This window comes from Bos javanicus, chromosome 3, assembly GCF_032452875.1.
Source record: "Bos javanicus breed banteng chromosome 3, ARS-OSU_banteng_1.0, whole genome shotgun sequence".
In the NCBI taxonomy this organism is placed as follows: domain Eukaryota; kingdom Metazoa; phylum Chordata; class Mammalia; order Artiodactyla; family Bovidae; genus Bos; species Bos javanicus.
Window position 1 is genome coordinate 33,823,343 of NC_083870.1, and position 21,564 is coordinate 33,844,906.

Here is a 21,564-nt window from a genome sequence, read left to right on the forward strand (position 1 = left end):
TAAAACCTTGGTTTCCTAAGTCCGGGGACCCAAGCTTTCATGCAGTGCTGTCCAATATGATTTTGGAGATGATACGAATGCTCTGTTTCTGTGTTATCCAACATGGTAGACTCATGTGGCTATTCAAATTTGAAGTGTGACTAGTACTACAAAAAAACTGAATGTTTGCTTTTATTTCAGTTTAATTAATTTAAACCCAAATAACCATCACATTAGATAGTGAAGCTCTACATGCTTCTGATTCTAAATCACATGTGAATCCCTTGAAATGTCTTGGGAAGCTTCTGAAGCCTGGTGCCTGAGATTCCAGTTTTGTTGATCTAGGATAGGGCTTGGGTACCAGTCTTTTTGGAAACAACCCAAGTGAGTTTCAGGAGAGCCAGGGTTGAGAACCATTGATTCAATACTCTTAGCAGTGGGAGGCGCCCCACCCCTGCCCCACCTTGTTCCAGCCTTGCCCGGGGTGTGTATTTGGGCTCTGCTGGGGCTTCAGTCACTCTGGACCTTCCCAGCACCCCGCTGCCCCTGAAAGGCTGCAACCTTGGTCTCCTCTCCAGAAGGAAGCTCAGGACTTAGGGCCACTCACAAAACTTGCTGGCTCTCTTTCCTTCTGCCTACCTCACCTTGTTCCCAGTCCACAGACAGGGCTCATTCACCTCAGAGCCTGCTAGGACTGAACAGTAGAGCTCAGTGGTCAGGGAGTCTCATCTTTACCAGGCCCTCGGGCCTTGGACAGAGCCCAACCAGCTGTTTTCTTGGGCTGGGCTAGGCTGTGCTGGGGCAGAGGCTGGTGGCCACGCATGACGTTTGGCTGGTTTTTGTCTGTTTTTCCTACTAAACAGATATGCAGATGAATGTGTTTGAGAGAGCGATAATGCAGGAGGTTTTAGTAACAAGAATGAAACTTGGAGACAACCTTCCTTCCCCAAGTATTTTGAAAAATGCTTTCTGAGCTGGAGCTCCCCCAGTAGCTACTGGCCACCCCCCCTTTTTTGCCACCCACACCCCAAAAGCAACTTTTTCCATGACTCACACATGGCAGCTTGTGCACTTCTTTTATTATTAAATATAAAAGCAGCTTCCTATTTTTTAAATAGATATTTAAATGACTTCATATAAAATAAATCACCACTTCCAAGTATAAAAACAAAATCTCACAGTGTGTGAGCCAATGTTCCCTCTCGACTTTCTCAGAGAAAAGAAGGGTTCCTGTGCAGGTAGCCGGGTAGCCACCCAGAGGGGCTGCAGAGGCCCCTCCCACTCCTGGGTCACCAAGAGCGCACAGTTTCTGTGATGGGTTGGATTTGCTTTCTTGATCTTTAAAATACTATATGTTTAAGGGGTGGGGAGTGAGGGAGGAATGTTTTTTCTGTGTGTTTTTTTTTTTTTTTTCCCCTTCCACTTTTAAATACAGAGTTTTTTAGTATCAAATATAGAGTCTGTGACTAGGAAAATGGGCCTCCTGGGGAAAGTTCTCCACTGCCTTTTCCTCAACGGATAGCAACAGGGCAGGCAGGGACCAGAGGATCCCCACTTTCAAGGGCAGGAAGGGAAGCTCATAGGCCCCGGTCCAGCGGCCAAGTCCAACAGGATCTCTTGGTGGAGGGCCCGGAGCAGCAGAAGAGGAGGGACACAGTAGCACAAAGGCTGAAGGCAGTCTACTGGCCTGTCACCCAATGCCCAGAACTCAGAGTCGCAGCCCCTGGCCGCTCGAGGGAGCTGAGGCCCTCAAGGCAGACTGGAAGCAGATGCCTGGACTCTCCAAGTCCCTCTCCCACCCTGGCTCACCTGGTTACAGAGATGATGCTAGTGAGGGGTGGGACGAGAGCAGGAGGGGGTCCCTGCCTCCCGGGCTCCTGAAGGGACACCGCTCAGCCCAGGTGTCTGCTGACAGCAGCCTTTGGACTGTGGTGGGAGCAGGGGCCTGGACAGGGAAAGAGGCCAGCCGGGGGGATCGGGGGTGCTGACCCCTTGCCACACCTCAGGGGCAGGCCCTCAATTTCAAAGACCTATTTGCCGTCAGAGCTCGCCCTGCAGTCTCTCTCTCTGTGTCAGTCCCTCCCTTCCTTCCCTCCCTCCCTTTAATCATGTCCCTCTTGGGAATGTCAAAGTGCAAGATGCAGAAACCTGGGTGAACAACGCAGCCTAAAGACCAGCTCTGGCTGCTGGCCCCGGGAAGTTCTCCCACCCTGATCCATCCCAGGGAGTCAGAGCCGGGTCAGCAGAAGGTCAGGGCTCAGGGGCTCCCTCAGTCGACAGGCGAGGCCGGCTCGGGCGCTCAGTGCAGGAAGCTGGGGAGAGGTTGGAGGAGTGGGAGGACAGACAGGTGTTTGCTCTCCGGGATGGATGGGGCAGGCTGTTCAGCAGGCAGGTTCAGTATTCACAGTGCGATGGTTTCCTTCAGAGGAGAGGCTCTGCATGGCCTCCTAGAGGAGCTCTGGCAGGCCTCGGGGGACGGCGAGGCAGAGGCCAGCGCTTGGTCTTGCCCTGGGCATCGCAAGCCAGGTCAGGCAGGTCCTGAGGGCCGGGTTGGCATCCCCTCTCTGCCTGGCCGTTGGCAGAGGGCACTGAGGCAAGTGGAGGGTACAGACCCGCTCCGGGCGATCAGTGCAGACCAGCAGGCCCAGAGGCCTTCTCTTCCCGTCTTCTGGGCTACACACCTTTACGGGAAATCCAACAACGCTGTCCCGCCCTGTGAACCTCATGCTTCTCTCTCTGGAGACAAGTTCCTGCTTGTCGGTGCTGGGATCCCTTGGCGGCAGGCAGGTCCTCTGACATGAGGGTTCTTCCATTCCTCAGTGCCCACCCTGCTCTCCCATGTCCCATGGGCCTCTGGGTCCCTAGAGGGGAATGGGCCGAGGACACAGCCCCTGAGGGGCAGAGGGTCCCCAGCCGGGCTTGGCAGCCTTCCTTAAGCGGATGGGAGCCTCCAGGGCCCCTGATAAATATCAGCAACGTTGGGGGCATCCTCCAGCCCCTCTTAGTCAGTCCAGAGTCTGAGGGTCAAGGGCGGAGGAGCCCCAGCCTGGCTGCTCTGGTCTGGCCCTGCTCTCCCGAGTCCAGGAGCTCTCATGGTGGGCAGGCCACATTCCCGGGAGAATGGTTGGGGAGGGGTGGTGGTGGCCGTCCCCACAGTTTCTCCTCCCATGGAGAGACTGTCCTGTGCGCCCAGCTGTAGGGGAGAGAAAGAAAGGCTGTCAGCTGAGTGGGAGTCAAGGGAGGGGTCGCTGAGGACATGGGTGGGCGAGCTAGAGCGTTCCTGTGGGCTGCTGGTGGTGCTGCAGACAGGACTTCCTCCCATCCTTTCCCTAGCTTTCCCCGCCACCCCAGACACCGCAAGGGCCCTGGGCAGCTTTCTCTGGCGGCAGCCCAAGCCACTGGACAGACTGGCCTCACCTCCTACCTCCTCCTGGGGAACCAGGGACCACAGGGGGAGGTAACATGGCCTGGCAGAGGTCTGAGCGGAGCTGGGATGGGCATTACTCAAGTGGAGGGGTCTACCAAGGAGGGAAGGGGGCACTTGAGTGTCCTTAGATGCCCATCCCCCCCTCCCCCTGCCCTGCCCCAGCAAGACCATCTCACTATCTTTGGTCTAAAAAAATCAAGAGTGAATCCTGCTAACTCTAGCAAAGAAGAGGAATTTCTCATTCCCACTCCACACCATTCATCACAGAGGTCATCACACACAATACTCAGGGCAGCAGGACAGAGGCATCTGAAGGGAAAGAACTGGAGGAAGTTCCAGACAAGGAAACTCCCACCCTGCCATTTGGCCTGCTAAGCCCTAAGCAAGCCAGCCTCCTTCCGGATGGGCCAAGGGACTTGCCTCCCCACATCATGCATAGGAGTCAGGGCCCTGCTGTCTCCAAGCCTTCCCCCATCCTTGTCCTCAGAATGCTTTGTTCCCAGAGCAGAAATCCCCTGGACTCCATCCAACAGTTTGACTTTGGACCCTGTGTGGAGCTTCCCTCCCTGACTATCCCTGGGCCCTACCAGCAAAACCCGTGATGGATAAGGAGGAAAGATGGGACCATAGCTTCTGGCTCCCAGCCCATTCCCATGCTCTGGAAGGCAGGCGGGGAAGACCATAAACTGGACATTAGCCATGCTCGGTATGGCTGGGCCACAGGCCCTGCTGGGGCCAGAAGGGAAGAATAACCAAGTGGGCAGGCCCCAGCCCACTGCTCCTATTTCTTGGTTCCTTGGAGTGGAGGGGTCAGGGTCCACATTTCTTTTCTGAGGGTCCCTCTCTCATACCTCTGCCTCTGTGTTTCCCTCTCTCATTAGGGCAGCAGTCTTCAGGTGGCCCTAAGGCTCCAGCTGCCTGGCCTGGAGACCACTTTAGAGCAGGATCCAAGTAGGGGTCTGTATGTGGCTCTGGCCCTGGATCACTCTCTAAGTGAAATCTTAAGGGGAGGAAGAAGAAAGCTTGGGAGGGCCTCAGATTAGGCAGGCAGAGGGCCAAGGCCGAGGAGGGAGGCGGGCGACCAGTCAGAGGGTGGTGCAGCATTGAGCCATGAAGTCCCCAGGGACCTTGTTCCATCCTCTGCTTGCCAGTTCTGAGGGGTCTGCCTCATTCTCACAGCCCTGCCAGTGTCCCATCTGACCCATTTGAGTCCACCTTACCAACGAGGTGGACCCCGGGAAGTGTTATCTCTTTCACATGTATTCCACATGTGTTATATCTTAAAGAAAGAAAGAAAATGAAGTCGCTTAGTCATGTCTGACTCTTTGCAACCTCATGGATTGTAGCCTACCAGGCTCCTCCGTCCATGGGATTTTCCAGGCACGAGTATTGGAGTGGGTTGCCATTTCCTTCTCCAAGGGATCTTCTTGACCCAGGGATTAAACCCGGGTCTCCCACATTGTAGGCAGATGCTTTTACTGTCTGATACTGTTCTCTAAATCGGCTCCCGTGGTTTTGAGCATTTGGCAGATACCCTATCTCTCTAGGAGTGGCCCCGACCTGTCATTCTACACATGAGAAGGCCCTGAAGTGCTGGCTTGCATTTGGCATGGGGTGTGACTAGAAACGTGAATGGGTTCTCCAGCTAGTCAGCCAGCCTGCCAATCAGCAATTTAGGCAAGCAGCCAGCTAGTCAGTTAGCCAATCAGCTTCATCAATCAACTAGCTAGTTAGGCAGTGACTAGCTAGTTAGTTGGTCAGAGTCACCTATTCAGTTGGTCGACCAGTCAGAATCAACTAGTTAGCTAGTTAACTGGTCAACCAGAAGGCTGGCCAGTTAGAGACAGTCAGCCAGGGTCAATCAGCCAGTCAGCCCTGAAGTCAATCAGTTAACATCTATTGAGTTCTTAGTGTGAAGCATGAAGAGGTCCTTTCTGTTTAGGACTCAGGATAGAAAAGAAAATGCAAAAAAAGTAGAAGACACAGTCCCTGTGCTTCAGGGGCTTACAGATTCCTTAGGGGTACTCAGACGCATAAAGATTTTAAAAATGTATGAAAATAAACAACATCCAAGGAAGTACAAATCAATATAGCAAGTCAAATCCAAAAAAGATGAGTAGGAACTAAAGGAGCAACCAGAGGATGATGGAGACCATCAGGAAGAGCTGATTCCTGCAGGCTGATTGTGGTTTGAGGGGAAGGAAGGGAGGAGGGCTGCGGAGCGCCTGGAATTGGGGCGCCAGGCATGAGGAGTGATAAGAGTCACATGTTTATCAAATACATGGGTGAGGACAACAGAAGACACTCACTGATGTGCAGGAGACACGCTGGGAGGGCTGTGAATGCAGAATTAGGATTCAAAACAATTTCAGTTGGCTCGGGTGAGGGGCTGACAAAAACCAACAAGGTGGTTTTTAACAAGGAGGAATATAAATTCCTGCACACTGGTTAAAAAAAAATAAGTTCTCCAAGTACAGGATAGGCTCCACAGATTTATGGGAAATGGAACTGGGGGGTTCAATAGCCCACAAGCTTAACATATGACAACAGAATGATGTGGTGGTTAAAAAACCAAAACAAAAGAGCAATGCAGTCTTAATTGGTACAAATAGAAGAACACTGTCCATATCAAGGAAGGTTACAGTCCCTCTGAACTCTGAGCTGGTCAGACAATATCGGGGAGCACTATGTCTAGAGCTGAGAATCACATTTTCAGAGGGACATTGACAAACAAATGTGTCCAAAGGAGGACGACCAGGATGGTGAGAGGTCTGAAAACCATATCATATAAGAGATGTTTGAGGGACTTGGCCACACTTAGCCTAGAGAATTCTTAAAGGGGACATGGACACATGAGTTTAAATATCGGAAGGCTCTCATGAGGGAGGATGGGGAGGGGGCAGGAAGCCAATTACGTTCAAATAAGGAAGGACTTCCCCACGGTGCTATTAGGGCAGGGCAGGGAGCTTGCCTGTGGCTGAGAGTGTGTAACCAGAAGCTGGCTGACTTCCCATCAGGGATGCAGAGAGGGGAGGCCCCTCTGCAGTGGGATTCTAGACCAAATGACCCCCGAGAGCCCTTCTAGGACCATGCTTCTATGGCTCCATGGATCTAAAAGCAGGAAGGCAGAAAAGGTCTTCGTTGGGAGGAAGGATCCAATCAGGGTGCACACAGAGAAGAAAATGGCAAGAGATGTGTGTGAGGGGCTGCTGCTGGAAGAGCTTGGGAGCCAAGCTAAGAATGTTGAGCTGAAGTGGTTGGTGATGCAGAGCTGCTGAAATTCCCCTGGAGGCTGAAGACTTTACACAAACAGTTTGGTTGCTCTGGGATGAAAGATGGCAGCAAAAGTTGAAGCTCGATGCAGAAATAATAGCCTGATTCAGAATTAACAGTGCCTGGCCTCAGATGGGGTGGAGGGAGTGAAGCAGTGATGGGAGGCCTGAGGACCCGGGGAGCAGAGGGTTGGCCAGACTTGGTGACGAATGAAACAGGGAGTAGCGGGGAGAGAGAGAAGGGAGTCAAGGGTGGGAGCCTCAGGGAAGTTGGTGGTGCCATAAACAAGTTAGGGTGAGTGGAAAACTTGGGTGTAACCAGTTTTAAGGTGTGGAGATAGATCCAGATTAGAGTCTTACCTTAGGATTCTGTCTACACTGGCAGCTCCTCCTGTCTGTCCTCTTCCTGGGTCAGGAGGCTGTGGGCAGAGCACAGGGCTGGTGTAAGACTTCAGCAGAGGCCAAGGAGTGAGGGAACCCCCAAATCCTCACCCATATGCTCCAGCCCTCTCAGATTTGGGAGACCAGAACTGCCTAACCCTAAGAAGAAACTAGGAAAAATCCCAGATATCTAGGGAAGAAGAGACATGCTTCCTTCTTGCCACCCACCCCAGCATCCTGTTCTGAGCTTCATTTCCTTACAGCAAGCGGCAGAATGTCTCCTCCAAATCCAGACGGAAAATAAATGCCAAGACAGCCTCCCCTCCCCCATACCTACCAGAGCCCCCTCCCCCAAACTCTCACCTGCCCTCTGGTTGCTCCATGGGAGAATCCACCATCTGTGGCTCTTGATGGCTCTGGGGGCAGAAAAGAGCTGGCTCACTGAGGAGCTGGGGGAGGCTGGGGGGCCAGGGTTGGGGGCCATGGCCCCATCCTCAAGCAGGGCTGCCCTGGGGCTCTCTGAGAGAGCCAGAGGGCCAGAGGGCTTCCAGAGGCCTCTCCTGTCCTGGGACTCCTTAGCCCCCAGCTCTGCAGTCTCTGGGAATGCCCTGCCCTGCACAGGCATCACTTTCCTCTTCCATCTCCCTTCCAGGTTCTCACCATGCTGTAGCCCAGGAAGAATGACTCCTCCTCCTCTGCCCTCGTCCCTTTGCTCCATCTTGCAGTCTGAGCCTTCCCCATTCTTGAAGAAACCCTCCACTTCAACCTCCTACTCTCTGTGCTCAGTCAACTTCCTGTCTCTCAGAGCCTGAAGAACCCAGCCTAAACCCAAATCGTCCTCTGCCCTGCTCCTGCGCCAAGGCTGTGCCCCACCCCACGAGATGCCCTCCTCTCCCCCATGGGGCTCTTCTTACCCGCCGCCGCCGCCTGTAGAACAGGAGCCCGCCGACAGCCAGCAAGACCAGGATGATACTGGGCACCAGCAGGCGGAAGACAAAACCAGGGAGCTGGGGATCGGAGGCTTCCTTGTGCTGCCTCTCGTGGCCTGTGTCAGTCAAAGGAACGGAGTTAAAATGGGCTGGGGGCCTCGCCGCCCCCTCACTTGCTTGTCCTCCTTTCAGCTCTGCAAGACTCCTCCGGTCCCTGGTGCTCCTCCTGCCTTCCAGCTCCCCAAGGGACAGCACGTGGCCCCAGGAGTGGCTTCTGGGGAGCTTTGGCTGAGAAGAGAGGGCGGAGGGACTGCTGAGGCCTTGCGGGTGCAGTGCTGGGGTCTTGGCCATGTCTGGCTCCTGGTGGTCTCTGGGCGAGGCAGAGGGACGTTCTGTCTTCTCAGGCGTGTGACTCCAGGCTTCAGTGGGTCTCATGGGGCCCAGTGTGGGCAGGTGTGCGCTAGTTGCATCCACAAGCCGCAGCCCCTTTCCTGATCCAGAGAGTGCTGAAGATGCTGGGGGGGTGTGACTGGGGCTGGCAGGCTCTGCCTGGACACTGCGTCCTCCCAGACTGTAGAAGGAAAGCTCTGCCCCTTGGGGTATAGGACCCTCACTAGCCTCTCCGGAGGCCTCTTCCAGGGCTATGTTAGCACCCAGCAGAGAGTCAAGAACGTCTTCCATCCCAGTGACAGGGGCTCCAACCGAAGGGCCGGGCTGAGGAGAATCTCCAGTGGGGCGGCCCTCAATGCGTGGGGTCTCTGGCGACTCAAAGCTCTGGCAGGTGCTCCTGGGTGGTCGCTGCTTGGCACTGCCCGGGTCCACTGTGCGAAGGGCCTGCTCTCTGGGCAAGAGGGAGCTGCCGTCTGTTGCCTCAGAGTCAGCCCAGGTCAAGCCAGCCATAGGGGCTGTGGAGGGGGTGGGGGACTGCTGAGGGGAGACAGAGGCCAGGTCACTGCTAGGGGTGGCTTTGGGGTACAGGCAGTTGCAATCAGGCTTGGTCACCACATCTGAAAGAACCACAGAGAGAAGGAGAGAGAAGGATGGGGAGGAGATAGAGTCACCAGCCTCCAGCACAGCTTTCCCAGAGGGATGGAGAGGGGGTGTGGGTCTGGGGGGTTCCCTCAGGCCCTAACTCAGCCCTGGGGCTGAGGTGAGGACAGGACAGGTGCCAATGCTCATGACACAGGCTTTAGACAGGAAAGGAACAAACTGCAGGAAAAGAGCAAAGAGTGGGGTTTAGACACACAGGTTGGGGGATGGGGTCAGGGAAGACCAGTAAACTGCCCTTTCTGGAGATCCAGCTGGCCAGACGCCAAGCCAGGGGTGACAATAGCCAGCCAAGATGTTGAATAGTGGCCTCTAACACAAGACACCCTCAAGCCCCAAAGACACTGTTGGTTGGAAAGCCGCAAGGTGGGTTCATGCACAGCAGGAGGCTACGCAGCCACGCCCACAGGCGGGAACAGGCTGGGGCTGGCGTGTGGCCAAGGCTTGAGGCCTTGGGGTTGAAGCGACGAGACTGGACTTGGCCATTGGCCGGTCGCAGGGCCTCAGCCCTTGCCTCGGGGAGCAAGGTTGAATGTAGGTGGGTACACGTGGCACAGGACGCAGAGACGAGGACAATGCAGGGTACATATGTGCGCAGCTGGGCCAGCACTGCCAGGGTTTGAATGATGCTCAGACTTCAAATCCAATCTTGTCCCTTGAGGGGACACTCAAGGCGTCCTGGGGACTTCTGGAGCCAGGCTATCCTGGTGATTCACAGCAGGGCTCCTGGAGCAAGCCCTGACTCCTGGATGGAGCCTCTGCTCTGTCCACGGAACCCCCCATACGTTCAGCCAGCCTGCAGAGCCAGTGGGAAAGCTGCCATGCCTACAGGGCTCTCTGAGAGGGCCCCCTTTTCCACTCCCTGATCTCACAGCCACCAGCTTGATCCTTTTTGATGCCTCAACATGCAGACATACGTAGGTGTGCATGCACACACATGTCAGAAAAGACATGTGCCTAGGACCACTCAGAGGTACACAAAGCCACATATGTACACAAAACAAGCACGTCTACACACACAGGAGCACACGAGTAGCAGCCAGGCTGACTCCCCAGGGGTCCCTCCAGCCTGATGCACCACCACCCCCCCACAACCCAGTGCACCTCTGTTCCACTCACCCTGCCCCAGCCCCACACTTGCTGGCCCCTTCCGTGCTTACCATGGCTGGAGCATTTAGCAAAGCTGTTGTTGCAGTTCTTGCTGAAAATGTTCCAGTCCTTTTTAAGGAGATTTTTTGTTTCATTGAAGACATTCTTTATCTTCTCCAGCAACTGGAGAGGCGTCTCATGGAATGTTCGGACACAAGCCTGGAAGGAGAGCAGAGCCCCCTTGATGAGAATAAGCACTGATTCCATGTCTCTAGCTGGAGAAGGCAATGGCATCCCACCCCAGTACTCTTGCTTGGAAAATCCCATGGATGGAGGAGCCTGGTAGGCTGCAGTCCATGGGGTCGCTAAGGGTCGGACATGACTGAGCGACTTCACTTTCACTTTTCACTTTTATGCATTGGAGAAGGAAATGGCATCCCACTCCAGTGTTCTTGCCTGGAAAATCCCAGGGACGGGGGAGCCTGGCGGGCTGCCGTCTATGGGGTCGCACAGAGTCGGACACGACTAGAGCGACTTAGCAGCAGCAGCAGCAGCAGCATGTCTCTAGCTTGTTTGTCAAACTCCCTTGGCCTTTCTCACATCGATCTTCTTTTTCTCTTGTTTTCTCCCTGCTCTCTACCCTGGTTTGTAGGACCCCTATGTCCTAAGGTGGTGAGATTTATCATTTACTCATGGCTCCATTTAACACATAGTTATGTGCCAGGCATATGATAACTACCTGGGAATCGTGTAATGAATGAGAGAGAGGTGGTCCCTGGCTAAGTTGGACATTGAGTTCATCAGGTCACCAGCATTGTTACAAATGCAGTGAGTCCTAAGAAGAATTATCTGAGAGTATTTAACAAGGGGAACTAAATGAGGACTTGGGGGAATCCCCAAGGAACTGACTAAAAGATGAGCAAGAGTTAACAAGGAAAGGAGGTGGGGTTGGAGAGAGCTGTCCAGGTAGTGGGAATAGACTGTGTAAGAAAGAACCTGAAATGTTAAAAGATGAAAAAGAAGGCTAGAGTGGGCTATCGCACAGCCATCCAGGAGGAGAGTGGCCAGAGATGCAGCGGAGAGAGGTCAGCGAGGACCAGGTCCTGTGGGGCCCTGCTGGCCATGTCAAGAACCATTAACCTTATCCACAGAGCAAAGAAAACTTCTGGGGCATGCTGGGGAGGTGGGTGGAGCCTAAGACTCTAATCCTTTAGAAAGAGCATCCTTTGTGGTGAGGAGAAAGGCCTGGAGGAGGCGTGGGGCTATGGGTCCTTCTCCGGCGTTGGTGTATCTTGACAGGAGAGCCCAGGCTGTCCCAGTCCTGTGTGCTGAGCTGCTAGTTTCTCTTCTGCTCATGGGACCTAGGCCCTCCACGCCCACTGGGGCTCTGAGAACATCACACTCCAGGTTTTCCTTCCTCCCCTTGAGCTGCTCCATCTCAGTCCCCTTACTAGGCTGTCCCCTTCCACTTGACTTTCATAGGCTGGCATTCCACTCACCCCCAGACACTGTGCCCATGGCTTTATGGCATCTATAGCCCGCCTGCTGACGACTCCCAAGTCCTTCCTTAAACTGAGCTGCACGAGGAAGAACTATGGGCTTTACTAGGCACTGAAGTCTTTGAAAGCACCACTGGATGCCCAGGGGCTGTGCACAGTAGGTCCTCAGTAAATGTTTATCAGGTAAAGGAGAGAGGAACACGGGAATGGGAAGCCCCAGGCTTGGTTTCATTACTCACCAACTCAGCAACACTGGCCAAAAGAACTTTCCAGCTTGGGCTCATCTCTTTGTCAAATCAAAACGACAATCCCTGCCTGCCTCCCTGCCAGGGCAACTGTAAGGAAGAGGTGAGCTCTCTTCCTCTTGTTTTTCTTACAAAATATCTGTGTTCTTTATACCTCACCTCATACGCCACAGAGAAAACAAGGACAGAATGTCCTGGTGTCTACCTGTCTCAACAGAGGCAGTGGCTTTTCACCTCCAGAGCTCTGAATCCCTCCCCTGCCAGCTCCTCAGGAGACCTGTTCCTTTAGCTTCACCCGCTCCCTACCTCCCAGCATCCCTGCAATGTGCAGGGCATGTGGCTTACTAAAATACAGATTCCAAGGCCCACCCACAGACCTAGTGAATCAGACTTTCTAGGGGTACATACTGGGAATTCGCATTTAAAAGTGTTTTTTTTTTTTTAACTAGAAGTTATTTGAGTTTTTATTTGTTTAAAAGGAAAGGTGTTTTGGAATTGGAAAATTTTAAATGAAGACTTCCTTTCACGTTTATTATTATTATTATTAGCCACACCATGCGGCATGCAGGATCTTAGCTCCCTGACCAGGGATCGAACCCACACCCCTTGAAGAAGAAGTGCAAGTCCTAACCATGGGACTGCCAGGGAAGTCCAGGAATCTGCATTTTAAACAAGCTCCACAGATGATTCTTATGAACCTCAACCCTGGAAAACCCACAGATCTAATACTTCTCTTATTTAAAAATCTTTCCTCTCTCCATCCCACCCTCCCTCCAGCTAGCTCTCTTTTTCTTCATTTTTTTTTTTTTGAGCCAGGTTCTTCCACAGTGCTGTCTCCACTTCCTCACTCTCTGTTCACTTGCTCTGGCACCTGCCTCCAACATCCATTGCCAAATCCATCAGACACTTTTCAGCTCTTCTCCTGCTTGACGTCTCAAATCCCGGTTGATAAAGGTGACTACACTTCCCATCCTGAAACGTTCTTTTACATGGGCTCAGTGATCCCACGCTCTCCTGGGTTTCCTCCCACCCCTTATGCTGCTCTTCAGTCTCCTTGCCAGGCCCCCTTCCTGTGCCTGACTTCTAAATAAATGCTGAGATTCCTGGGCCTGTTTCTCTTCTCACAGTTGGCAATGTTATGAAGACCCCTAGCTTCACAGATGACCTTCAGACCGACACTGCTTCCATCTGTCAATCACCAGCCAAACTCCAGACTCGTACATCCACCGACATAATCAACATCCCCACTCAGCCATTTCATAAACATCTCAAGCATAGTGTGCCCCAGCCTGGAACTCCTGCCCTTCCCCCAAACCTGCTCTGTCCCACTTCAGCATCACTGGAACTCTACAGGCTGCAGACAAAACCATTGTCATTCTTCTCTAAACTCAGAAGGTGTCCCCTGGCCTCACCTTCACTGCACAAACCTAGTCCAAGCCACCTGGACTTGCACCTCCTGCTGGCTGCTCAGCCTCCATCCCTGATCCCTACACACCCTTCCCAGGACAGCAGCCAGAATGGTCTCACAGTGCAAGTTAGACTAGGTCCCTTGGAGAAGGAAATGGCAACCACTGCAGTACTATTGCCTGGAAAATCCCATGGATGGAGGAGCCTGGTAGGCTACAGTCCATGGGATCGCAAAGAGTCGGACAAGGACACGACTGAGCAAATTCACTTACTCACACTTTAAACAAAATCCCATATTTTTTAGACCCAGCTGGGAGACACAGGCTCCCACCTCCATGGCTCTCTTGCCTTCACTCCCAGGCCTTGGCCATGCCAACCATGCTGGGTGGGCCTGAATGTGCGTACTTAGGGCTCTGTGCCCAGAATTCTCTATTCTGGAGCACTCTGACCACTTTTCATGCGTTCTAACTCTTACTCATCTTTGAACCTCGAGTGAATACCTTTTTACTCAGAAGACTTCCCTGTCTCTTCTTCCCCACTGCCTTTTAAATCCGAGTCCCATTTCTCTCTTCTGGAGCCCCACATACTTCTCCTTCCTGGCTCTCTCCCTCACCTCCTCTGGTCTTCCCTTTCTAGTTTGCTTTCTGCAATGCAGTTATTGCCGCTTTACTTTTATTTTATTTATGTATCTTGTTAACTGTCTCACCACCCTCACACCAAGCTCCATGAATGTGGGGAATTTTGTCTGATCACAGCTGTTCCCCAGAGTCTAGAACAACAATACACAATAGACACTCTTCTTTGTTGAACGAACAGTCTTCATGGGTTAAAATTCTATCTACTCGTGTCATTGTTTAGTGACTGCCACCCTCATTTAACTATAAGCTCCCAAAGGCTGGGAACCATGTAGTTCCTGCTCACGAGGAACATCAGCAAGGCCTAGTACTGTCCCTCCTGCACTGTGAGTCCTCAGCAAAGGTTTGTGGAATGAATACGTGAGTGAGAGTACAAGTGAGCCATGACCTGGGGTTGAGGCCAGTGAGCATCCCTGTGCTTACAGGCAGGGATGGTACCACCACAGCTGCCCTCTGCCCTTTCTCCCTCAGTGCTCCCAGCTCCAGGGCCCTCCTACCTTGTCCTGCTCATCATAGTCCATGGTGAAGCAGCTCTTCAGCCTCAGAGAGAGTTCCTGGAGCTGGACGATGACTTTGGCATTGGGGGTGTTGTCTTTGAAGCGCATGGTATCCTCCATTATGTCTTGCACCAGGAGAAATGCCTTCTTAAGGTAGCACACGGGATCATCCTGGAAAGTAACAACCTGGAGTTTATGACCTGGCTGACGCCACCTGGGAGCGCAGGCTCTGTGCCGGAGACCCGCCTCCCAGACAGACTGCTCCTGAGGAGAAGACCATCCACTACAGAAGACGGAGAACACTGCCCTCAGCTGGCTTTCACTCTCCCTTGTTGGGATCTGACACTACTGGGGATTGCATGCCCTACTGATTCCCTTTCTTAGAGGGAAGGAAATGTGGATTCTGACCAGAGTGGTCCTTGGATTTCTGAAAGGTGAGCTCAGATTGAAGGTGCATAGGTAGAGTGAGTTCTGAGGAACTTCTCTTTTTCTGTCTCTGACCCTCTTTTGGCTTGCTTTCACAAGAAGCTCTTTACCATATGACTCCTTCTAATCCTCCCAGCCACAGGGGTACTGGAGACTACCCCAGGGTTCAAAGAACAAAACCCCAGGGTTTTGTCTCCCTAAAAGGATGGTGGATGCCTCAGTGAAGACTCTGCTTTAGCTCTGTATTCCTAGTACCTGGTCCAATAGGTTCCTTGTAGTAAATGCTTGGTGAGGTAGGCGTGAGCAAGTGAGTGGAACACTGAGGTTACTCCTCGGACCGTGAGATTGGTCTCCAGTTCTAATGGAAGTGTCTTTGGCTCAGGTGTGCAGAAGCTCAGAGATGGGAGCAAACCCTGGCCATGATGGTGATTTTGTATCAGGCAAGAAGATAAATAGATGTGGCATAAAGGCTGGGGTGGGGACAGCTGGAAAGGCATTACAGGCATCAGAAAGAGCACGTGCAAAGGCTTGGAGGCAGGAAGGAACACAGAATGGGGTGGTGTGTTGGGCTGTGTGATGGAGACTGTAACTTGTAAACCCAGGCTAGACAACCAAGGCTTTCCCCTGGCGTGAGGGGGTTTCCAGGTTCAGGAAAGGCAGTGAAGATACCAAGTTGTGGTTCAGAGCGCTCCCCCCAGTGGTGGGATGAGGAGTGCACTGGAGGAGAGGAGGCCACTTAGGAGGTTCTTGAAATTGTCCAAGCAACTGATGGGGTGGGGCCCCAGAACCCAGAGATGCTGAGGAGTAGAACCAGCATCACTCAGCATCTGGTTGGGGGTTGGATAAGGAAGAAGAGGGAAAGGTCTGGACTGATCCCCTTGGTTGCTGGTCTGGCTGTTAGATGGAGGTGATATCCTTAAGCAAAGCGTGTGACCCAGAAGAGGTATTGGTTTGCCTTAGGCCTTAGAGCCTGCCTTCCTGGGTTCAAATCAGACCTCCACTGCTTCCGAGCTATACCCTCTCCCCTGACCTTTTATAAACACGACGAGTGAACCACATAGTTGGGATCAAAAGTGCCTGACACATTGTAAGACTTTGACATGTGCCAAGCCAGGAGAAGGGCACGGCAGGGGACTTGAGCCCAGGACCCTGACCAACCCTGGACCCTGGCACCCCAGACTTGGGCACCCAGGGGTCCTCACATGCATACCCTGTGCAGCTCTAGGATTTCTCCTGCCCACATACACCCATCCTGGTAAGTGCATACATATGGGCCCATGGGCTTTGTAAACAGCCATAACTCACCAACTGCTCCTGGTCTACAAACTCGAAGGAAATTTGGCACGAGGTCTCCATCTGACTGTCAATCTGTAAGAGAGAGCAGGCTAGTGGTGGCAGGTGTCTGCATTTCCACTGAGCTTGCCTAAGAATGGGGACTAGAGTTTTTGGATGGAAACTAGAGTTTCTGGGGTTTGATCCTCATCCACCTCCCCAAACCATACATGAGATGACAGAGCTAAGGCTAGGGGAAGACTTGTGACTTCATATGGCCAGGGGAGGGCTGGAGAAGAACAAGAAGTCTCTGTCTTGTACCTCCTACTTTATGAAGTCTGACAGATGCCAGTTTGTTATAAGGAAGAACTGTCTAATACAGGATAGAGGACATAATCTCCTGTGGGAGGTAGTGAGCTCCCTGTCCTGGAAGGAATTTAAGCAGAGGTTAGACAAGCTCTAGGAATTCAGGATATATATGGACTGGGGCTAGATGCCCTTATAGCTGCTGCTGCCCTTCAGAGCTGTGGTTCTATGATTCTGAGCCTCAAAGAATGCAGCGATTCTTGGTCTACTTTGTATTGCTACAGCAGCTACATACAGGAGGAAAAGCACAGGGGGTAAGAGAGACAGGAGGCCAGCCCACAGGCCCCAAACTCAAGGCCCTGGAGCTGACCTTAGCCAGTGGGGCTCCGTCCACCCTGCCTTCCTGGCCAGAGGGATGGCAAATTCTCTTCTGAGCAGGACAGCAGTCATGATAGCAACCTGATTCTGCCTGTTGGGTGAACTCTGGGAGTTGGTGATGAACAGGGAGGCCTGGTGTGCTGCAATTCATGGGGTCGCAAAGAGTTGGACACGACTGAGCGACTGAACTGAACTGAACTGAACCATGCTAGGAATTGTTGACATCTCTGCTGGCCTGATGAGGGTGAGGCATGGGCTCCTTCAAGGCCCGGGTGAGCGGGCCATCCCAGCCCCAGGGTTCGGGCAAGAGCCAGGGAAGTGTCGGATAGGGCTGGAAGTCAGCTGGGAGCCTCCCTTCCAAATCTGGCTGAGGCCCTGGTGCCAGGCTGGCGGCACATCTGGGAGTTCAGGAGCTAGAGGCAACATTTGGACACAGAAGGCAGACTGGGCTGGCTCCTCGAGGGAAGCATCCCATCGAGGGAGAGCAGGCTTTATAAGCCTTTTCAGAGTCCTTGATGGACATTCTAGGCCATCATTAACCCAGGTAATCAGCTAGAAGCCCACCCTGTCCCTTGCCTGCAGGAGAGCTGGAGAGGGCTTCAGGATTGGGGGTGGGGGTGGGGTCAGAGTCATTGACCTTTAGAAGGTCAATGAGAAGAACATCCGTGGAGCTAGTGGGAGCCACAAGCCACATCCTGCATGGCTGTACTCTTCTGCCTACAACCCCCTCTTCGGCCCTGTTCCCTACCTCCGTTTCCCCAGTGGGGAGAAGCTGGGGTAGGCAGGGCCAGACACTCACCAGCTGCTGCAGGAACAGCAGGTGTCCGTTCCCAATCATGTGGCTACAGTTCTCCGACACCTCCTCAGTAGCACCATTGCTCACCAGGAGACAGGCCAGCAGCAGCAGAGGGCCCAGCCATGTCTGTGATAGAGAGGGCATCATTTCTCCCCAGCTCTCTCACACTCCCCAGGAACCACCCTCCCCTGCAGAGGATGGAAAAACAAGGATCTCAGACCTACAGTGCTACAGGCTCGGCCTCTCATCCCAGAATACAGCATTCCCAAAGCCACCTTCCTCAAGATTTCCTAAGAACCACGCACAACCCTCCTCTCCCTTGATAACAACCCAAATGTCACCTCCTCCAAGAAGCTTTCCCAGATTAACCCAGGCCAAGCCATTCTACACACTGAACTTCTAATGAGGACATGGGAGTTGTGCCTGCCAGTCTAAATGCCAGTCACATGGGAAACTCCTCGAATGCAGGACTTGCTTCTGCCCATTATTCTGACTCTGTAACATCAAACACTGAGCCAGGCATCTTGGGAGCTGCACACTCCTCTCAGGTTCATGTTCCTACACTGGCTGGCTTCCACACTTGGAGCCAGAGACATCTCTCTGGGCCCAGCCCTTCCTCCTACCTGATTCCACGCATGTCTGGCTCTGCTAATGGAAAAACCAGGGGCCCAAACTCAGTTTCACTGGGAACCTATCCCGCATCACAGACCTTTGGAGCCCCAGGGCTGTGTGTCAAGAAGAGCCCAACGGATTAATCAGAGGCAGCAGTGCCAACTCTAGGCCATCCCTGGCTGGCACCTGCCTACCGGAGCCCCATCAGGCTCTGCATCCAGCCTGACAGCTCTTATCATTGCAAGAACATTCTCTGAGATCTCTCCCCTCTTTCAGCACCCCGCTGACCCAGTAGCTGCTCGTCCCCAGAGTGATGGACGAGCTCCTGACACCCTGTCATTCCACTTCCGTCCTCCTTGCCAAGGTCCCCTTAGCCCTCTCCCTGGCTCTAGGTACCCCCTTCTCCAGCCAGAGGCAAAGACCCTGGGGCTGTCTCTCCCCAGCTGGATGTTGCCTCCTGGCACGTCTGGGGAAATGCTGTCAGGGTGGGGTGTAGGCTGGTACCTTCCTGGGTTCTGGGCTCTGCCTTTTAATTCAGATGCTGAGACAAATAGTGCAAACAAGTAGCACACTGGAGGCTGTGAAACAGCCCACAACAACATGCTGATTTACATAGAACCAAAAGCCTAAAATGTTTGTCAGCTCTTACCAGGGAGAAGCCCTGGCTGGGCTCCAGGGAGGTTGCAGGGAGGAGGGGCCACAGTAAGCCACAGTAAGGTGGCTAAAGGGGCCACAGTAAGCCACAGTAAGGTGGCTAAAGGGGACCACCCCTGCACCTGGGGCCTTGACTTGGCCTAAGAGGAGGAGCTGGACAGGTACCCAAGGGTTAACACTCTAGCTTGTGTCTGGCTGGGCTGGCTCTTCTCCCCACTCCTTTCTTCTCCCACCCACCAGCTTTGGCCTCTGGGACAGCCCTAGGAATCTCTGCTTCAGGCTCAGAGAGACTCTGGGACATCTCAGCCCAGCCACCCATCCTCACCTGCTTCTCACCCTGTCCCAAATTCCCCAGCAAAATGGTCCCTGGAGAGACCTTAGCATGAGTGGACCCTCAGGCTGCCCCTGTCCAAAATCAGCCTCTTTCCTTCCACATTTATCTTCCTCCTCTTTCTTCAGCGTCTCACTTCCAGCCCCTATTTGTCTTGTTGCCCGTCACCTCACCCTTCCTGACTTCCCCTCCTAACCCCATCTCATCTCTTTCAGCTGGCTCTTCCTCCTCATGAAAGGCTTGTCCCTATCACCCTACTTGCAACCTCCCTCCCTTATCCTCTGAATAATTTTCTGCTTCTCTCGCTGCACCCCACTCCCCCACCAGGTTTCTCCTCTAGAATTCCTCAGATGCAAACCCGTTGGCAGACCACTTACTGTTCGTTAATGGAGTCACTCTGCACCATCTAGCAGCTGCCCCAGCTACAGCCCATGGTTCGGGCAGGGCAGCGGTGAACCGCCCGCAGCCCCTGTCCACAGTTCTGCAACCCCAAACCTTCCTTCCACCTTCTCTACCATCATCAAGCCCAGGAGCTCCCCGACTGACTGAACCTGAATCTGCAGGAAGATCCATAGCCGGCACCAGGCAACTCTGGTACCCCCATCCCCCACAAAACAGACTTGATCCAGCCACCCAAATGCCCAACAGCTCCGGTCTGTGAGCTGGAACAAGTAGTGTCTTGCCCAGCTCCTTCCTTCTGCCTTGCGTTCTATAAGCTGGACGGCACCTGAACTTTCCCCATTCAGAAGCTCCCACTCCCCAGCAGGACCTAGAAGCATGCGTATGGCTCGTGTGGAATGCCCACTGGGCAGGCGCCACCCTCAGGCGCACAGCCATTCCGCCTGTCCCTTGGCGGTGGAGAGAGTCTAGGATGGAGCTTCTGCCCCTTGACTGCAAACCCCTCTCCTTTGCCCGCAGGTGGCTCTGTGTGCCTCTTCCTGCAATGGGGTAAGCAGTCTTCCCTTCTCCAAAGAGGTGCCGCAGCCCCTGGAGCAGCTGCAGGGCCGCTTCTGGTCCCAGCCCCAGCGCAAGAGGGGCCTCGCGCAATCGGCGTGCAAAGATGGGCCCGGTGCCGGGGGACGGAAGAGCCTCAGCAGTCGGCGCGCGCTGGGCAGTGGGCTCCGAGGAGCCGTGCCGCGCCGCCAAGCTCCAGTCCCAGCCCGGCCCGGGCCCGGTGCCGCGGCGATCGCTTACCGTGGGAGGGCAGCGCCCGGCGGCGCCCCGCGCGGTCATACGGGCAGCTGGGTCCCGGCCGGGCGCGTCGGCCGCCCTCGCTCTGCCGCTCGCTGTCTTGATCGCTGGCCTCTGCAGAGTCCGCGCCCTGGCCGAGGGCCGCGCTGCTGACCCGGGAGTGTAGAGGGACTCTCGGCAGCGCGCGGAGCACCCAGACAAACTTTCACTTTCCCCGAGCCGGGCTCCACTGGCCAGCTCCTCGGCACAGCCTTTTAAGCGGACTTGTGAGGCATGTGGTTTATGGGAAATCACCTTGGACAGGCGCCAGACACACACACACACACACGCACACACACACAGGCGCGGGCGCACTGACACAGACTCACACACTCCGGAGGCCCACTGAACGCCTCCCCGCCCCCACCCAGCGGGCCGGTCTTCTCCGTTTGTCTTCCAGTCGCCCTGTGTGCTGCGCTCAAAGCCAAAGCCTTCAAGAAAGTAACGCGGGCTCCGCCGCCTCCCGCCCTCCAGCGCGCGGATTTTGGACAGAGCCTGGTCTTTCCTTCCGCGCTCTCCAGGCGGATCCGGTGCGCTCTCTCTCGTTCTAATATTTGTCTCAAGGGACTTTCCCTCTGGGTCTGAAAATTCCCAAATCTGAGCAGGAAATGGCCTGAGAGCAAACACCGGAGACCAACTGCGCTTGCTGCGGCACCTTGTGGAGCCTTAGTCAGCAGGTTTGGGGGCAGCCCTCTCCTTATGCAGCCCCCAAAGCGCCCACCCAGGCTCTGTCTTCTCTTCTGGGGGCAGGGCACAGGCAGAGAAGCTACTACCCGGCCAGAAGGGGATGAATTGTGTCCTGTGACGGGGGCTGGGACACTCTGCTGTGTCCCAGGAAATGCTTCCCACACCTGACCTGCAGGTGATGTAAACTCTGGCTGGAACCCAGGTTCCCTCCTGAGCTTCAGACCTAGGGAGATGGCACCCAAGCCCTACAGTTCCCTGATGCTTTTGAAAATGCATTTACTGAAATGATTAAGCTCATTTTGTCTCTATATGAAAATGAATCTAAATGAGGCTAAATAGGACGAGCCTGTTAATCATAACGTCAAATTCAAGAGCTTTTTCTTTCTTCAGTTCACTAGGATTCAATGTTTCAGTCTCTTTGTGGCTCCACCCACCCCTAGCCCCTGGGAAATATGTTATAGGCAG

General features: G+C 53.9%; 1 protein-coding gene across 5 annotated transcripts; it reads right to left on the bottom strand.

The window, feature by feature from the left end:
• Positions 1-1,038: 1,038 nt before the first annotated feature.
• CSF1 (colony stimulating factor 1) lies at positions 1,039-20,802 on the bottom strand. Of its 5 annotated transcripts, none has more exons than XM_061410897.1 (9): positions 20,377-20,802; positions 17,589-17,711; positions 16,139-16,201; positions 14,408-14,578; positions 10,196-10,343; positions 7,974-8,104; positions 7,423-7,475; positions 7,039-7,097; positions 3,083-3,172 (listed from the first exon to the last, which is right to left on the bottom strand). In XM_061410897.1, the coding sequence occupies exons 1-8, from the start codon at positions 20,413-20,415 to the stop codon at positions 7,052-7,054; spliced, it is 774 nt and encodes a 257-aa protein (XP_061266881.1). In that variant the 5' UTR covers positions 20,416-20,802; the 3' UTR covers positions 3,083-3,172; positions 7,039-7,051. The 5 variants fall into 5 exon arrangements, with proteins under 5 accessions (XP_061266876.1, XP_061266879.1, XP_061266880.1 ...); XM_061410893.1 differs by having other exon boundaries at positions 7,974-8,995; positions 20,377-20,737; XM_061410892.1 differs by lacking the exon at positions 7,423-7,475 and having other exon boundaries at positions 1,039-3,172; positions 7,974-8,995; positions 20,377-20,748.
• Positions 20,803-21,564: the final 762 nt, after the last annotated feature.